General features: G+C 32.1%; 1 protein-coding gene across 1 annotated transcript; it reads right to left on the reverse strand.

Annotated features, from left to right (window-relative positions):
* Positions 1-232: 232 nt before the first annotated feature.
* Positions 233-1351, reverse strand: LOC134277770 (G patch domain and ankyrin repeat-containing protein 1-like). Its single transcript, XM_062760081.1, has one exon. The coding sequence runs from the start codon at positions 1331-1333 to the stop codon at positions 323-325; it is 1011 nt and encodes a 336-aa protein (XP_062616065.1). The 5' UTR covers positions 1334-1351; the 3' UTR covers positions 233-322.
* Positions 1352-4915: the final 3564 nt, after the last annotated feature.

Genomic DNA, 4915 nt, shown 5'->3' on the forward strand with positions numbered 1-4915 from the left:
ACCAGTAATGTCCAGTATCTAAATGCAAAACAATACAACATCTTCAATTTATCTTTTTTTAGATGATAAATGTCAAAAATGTGAGGAACTATATCAAAATTCCTATGTACCCCCCCCCCCCCTCCTCCACATACACAAATAAACAATAAAGGATCATGCAACTTAAAAAAAAAACAAGCTACTAAAATTTTTAAGAATGATTTTTTCATTAACTTTATAAATTTACAGTTTCTAAAAGCCTTCTTAAAAAAAAAAAGGTGTTAGGAGATATTCAAATTACAATATATCATTCTATGATGTAGTCAGCATGAAAGGAAAAATTTCAGAACAAGTTATTCATTTCTTCTCTCAAATTTCTCTCCCACAGCTGAGATTTACTCTCCTGCTTCTTTTTCAGCTGTTTGTTAATTGTAGAAGTTTTGAGTTTTCTTTCTTTGAGTTTTTCAACTGCATTTTTGTCATTAGGTCCAAAATGTGTAACTTTAGCCTTCTTTTTAGAAGTCCTCTCTGATTCCCCACCTAAACATTGTCTGTCTCGTTTTAGTACTGTTTTCACAGGATATCGCTGCCCTTGTCCTTTTGATCCCAATCCTTTCTCCCCATCCCATCCACTCTTCAACATTAATTGAAATCCTCTGTTGCCTGGAGGAATAAGAAAACTATCTGGTTTGGGCTTCAGCTGTCTGTTAAATAGATGCACAGTAGAAGTTTCATGGTTTTCCCCTTCAATTTGGTGAATAGTTTTATTACACACATCACAGAAAAATTCAACCACTTCTGCTTCCTGTTTTTGTATCTGATTGTCTCTCGCAATATTTTTATCAAACATTGATATAAAATTGGCCAAACTTTCATGGCCAGCTCTCTTCGCAATGATCACTGCATCCCTTCTCTTTCTGTCCACCACATATTTGTTTATACCCTTCTTGAGAAGATATGTAACTACTTGTCTATTTCCACTATGACTTGCACACATTAAAGCTGTCCATCCATAAGAATCAACACAATCAATCTCTACTCCCAGTTTTAAACATTTCTTTACAATTTTTATGTCACCATTTTGAGCTGCTTTCAAGAAATCACTTTCTTTTACAGATGCTAAGGAGGTTTTAGTAACCTGGTTTGCCAGTCTCTCGTTGCAATGTTTTGCATGACTCTGAGCATGCAGTATATCTTGATGTAATCCATTCTCACTGCTGGAATCATTAATCAAATCTTCATAAAACTGCCTTGCCTGTGAGCCAGTGATGTCAGGGACAATTTTAAGTGACTGTTCTGTTGAGTTGCTCTCCTTCTCTGTACTCTCTGGGACAAAGAGAACCAATTTTGACATGTCCAACCTGTAAAAATAAATTTTCAAATAACTACCTTTCCTACACTTTTAATGATGCAATATATATTTAGCACCACAATATACAGTCTAGTCAAACCCCCAAACGGGGATAAACCATACCCCCAAATGGGGATCTGAGCATGCACAGATGTTTAAAAATGTGTGTATTTCACGGGAAAAGTAGAGGTTTACAAAAAATGCCAGTGCAAAGTAACCAATCATTTCGCAAATGTAAAACTACTTGGAAATGATAGATTAAAGGTGTTTTAAGAGTTTGTATTTTACAAAAATACAACTTTATTGTACAAATCGGGATTTATTCACTGGAAAAGTTGACGATCTTGAGCTCTTTGACATCCAGATATTTAAGATAAAATATTCGATATTAAACATTTTGTATCAATATATCGATATGTGTCAATATTTTATAATCATATCATATCAAAAATTAACTTCCAATACATATCGGGCAGATATTTTTTCTTCTAATTCTGTGAAAAAGGTGGGAATTTCAATCACTTAAGATTATATTAAACTTTTTTAAGTTAAAATTGACCAATTAATAATAATAATAATAATAATAATATCCTTTATTTATACAGGATAGCACAATTAGTTATAAACTAGTTCACATTGTGGTCCTGAAAACATATATACAGACAGAAGATTATGTACAGAAACATATACTCAGTAATTATAAAGCGAATAGACTAAAATCAATATAAACACATGGTTTGTGTACGTTTCGTCTAAAACAATCAGAATTATCATCTCAGTAATTATATTTTAGTTTGAAGACTGGTAATAATTTCTTATGTAAGATGTTTTAAAACTTTGCAAAGATGGACAATTCTTTAAAAATTCTGGCATATTATTCCATAGCTGGGAACCATAAATTGTGAAAGATCTTCTATAATATTCTGTTTTAGCCCTCGGAATGTACAATGAATTACTTTGACTCAATCTTGTAGCTCTGTTGTTTATTTCATGTACAAACTTAAAAACATCTAAATAATCTGGAGTTAATCCGTGTAGAACTTTAAAAACAAGGATGACAGTTCTATACATAAAATAATCATTAATTGGCATCCATCTCAGTTGTAAAAACATTTCCGATGTAGGTGTATAAAAAGTTGTACTTAAAATCACTCTAGCAGCTCGCTTTTGGAGTTTACATAGTTTGCTAAGACCTTCTTTGTTTTTCATATTGCCCCAAACAGTACAACAATAATTAAAATGGGGAAAAACAATTGTATTAAAGATTTTTAACAATAACTCAGAGGACATGAATGATCTTAATCTAGACAAAACACCTATTTTGGAAGCAAGTTTATTCGTTAAAATTTCAACGTGTTCAGACCATGTAAGACACTTGTCAATGTAGACACCAAGTAGTTTCGCACAAGATATATTTTCAATCGCAATACTACCCACTTTAATACATAAATTCCTACAGTTTCTTAATCTTTGTTCCGTACCAATTAACATGCAGTGAGTTTTTTTAAGATTGATTGTTAACTTGTTTTTCTCCATCCAATCTAGCGTATTGATAAGATCGCTATGTAATTTATTTTCAATAACATCGATACTCTTATCTGAGACATCCTGAGTTGTATCATCAGCATACATGTGAGCCGCGGAGTGTTTTAAGCAGTCTGGGTAGTCATTGACATAAAGGATAAAGAACAATGGCCCAAGTATTGACCCTTGAGGGACGCCTATAGTTATGTCTAATTTTTCTGACTGAGTACCATTCCATCTAACACACTGTGTCCTATTCGACAAGTACGATTTGAACCAATTAAACAAGTCTTTGCAAATTCCAAAAGAAAGTAATTTGTGGAGAAGTATATTATGATTCACAGTATCAAATGCTTTGCTAAGATCAACAAATAAAACACCAGTAAGTTTACCACTATCAATGTTTTGTAACCATTTTTCGATTATACTATGAAGTGCTGTTTCGCATGAATGCTTGGGTCTAAAACCAGATTGTTTTTCATTGATAAGATTGTTATGCATAAGGTATTCATAAAAAGAATTGTGAACATGTCTTTCTAAGACTTTACTTATGATAGGTAATATCGAAACTGGGCGATAATTATTAAGCAAAAAATTCTCACCAGCTTTATACAATGGTGTAACCCTAGCACTTTTCCATTCATCAACAAAAACACCCGACTTGATTGAACAATTCAAAATATGCGTTAAAATATTTCCTAAGACATGAATACTTTGCTTTAGAATTTTAACAGAAATTTCATCTAAACCAGTAGCTTTTGAGTTAGACATAGAAAGTACTTCGTCGATAAGAAAGCTTTCACTAACAAAAGGTATGGAAAATGAACCTTCTGGCATTTGTTGAGGAACTGTGGGTAGGGAGTCGTCGAAATTAGAAGCAAATTTATGTCCGATATTAGAAAAGAAGTAATTGAATTTGTTTGCGATTTCTTGAGGACACGTAATTGTTTCACCATCGACTTCTAAATGAGTTGTTGTGGATTGAGATCGTTTCGAGGGAAGAAATTCCTTTATACGATCCCACATATTCTTGGGCTTAGCGTGTGCCTGCTCGATTACCTCGTTTACAAATTCGCGTTTCGCTAATGCCGATAGGAATAATTCCAGAATTTAAGTAGAGGAATTTATCGCTAACATAGATGTGGTCGATGAGGGTTTCGGAATGTGCTGTAACTCGTGTTGGTGTGTTAATAACTTGGTGTAAGCCGTTTATTTCCATCTGAGATTTGAAGCTGGTGTTTTTAAGTTCATCGACGTTAAAATCACCAAGAATTACTACCTCGCTACTATCTGTCATTATTTCGTCAACTAAACTTTCGAATGTAAAAACCCATTCAGCTTTTGCGTCCGGTGGTCTATAAACGACAGCAATTGTGATTTTCGGTGAGTTATATTGCTTGATATCCAAAGAAAGCATTTCCATGTTGTCGCGTATCTGTACGTAATATATAATCATTGAGGAAATAGCACAACTTGTATAATTATTACCAATTACACAGATAATTTTTTTTAAACGCATTGATTTTACAGTCATTAAGTTTTAATTTAAAGTGTTGTTTGTAATGACTTTGAGGCATGAACTTTGAAATGGGTTATAAAACACTCTGTTTTTTTTTTTTAAAGAATTTCATGCATTTAATGATTTTATGACTTTTTTGATGGACTTATTTAAGAATCCAATATATCGCATATCGCTTTAAAAAATATTGTATCGTATCGAAATTTTTTGCTAAATACACAGCCCTATTAAACAAACAAAAATAACTGATATTAAAATGAAATTATAAAAGAAATATATTATTCTACCTTATATCTTTTACTTTCATAATACAAAATACACGAAAATGTTGTGTTAATATCGTTTTATTTGAGATCGTAGGTTTCAGTCCATGTTTCCTCTGTCAAGTAATCGGCAGTCTTTATTATCGATAATCATGCTCAGGAAGTGTTCAAAAATACAGTTTAAAATAAAAATTATACTGCAGTTTATTGAATTTATTGTCTTTTATACATTAGAAGAATTAAATAAAATATTTGAATTTTTTTAAAATAAATAAGTTA

The sequence above is a fragment of the Saccostrea cucullata genome, unplaced genomic scaffold (assembly GCF_032062105.1).
Source record: "Saccostrea cucullata isolate Sc308-1 unplaced genomic scaffold, CSIRO_AGI_Scuc_v1 ctg6346, whole genome shotgun sequence".
Classification (NCBI taxonomy): Eukaryota; Metazoa; Mollusca; class Bivalvia; order Ostreida; family Ostreidae; genus Saccostrea; species Saccostrea cuccullata.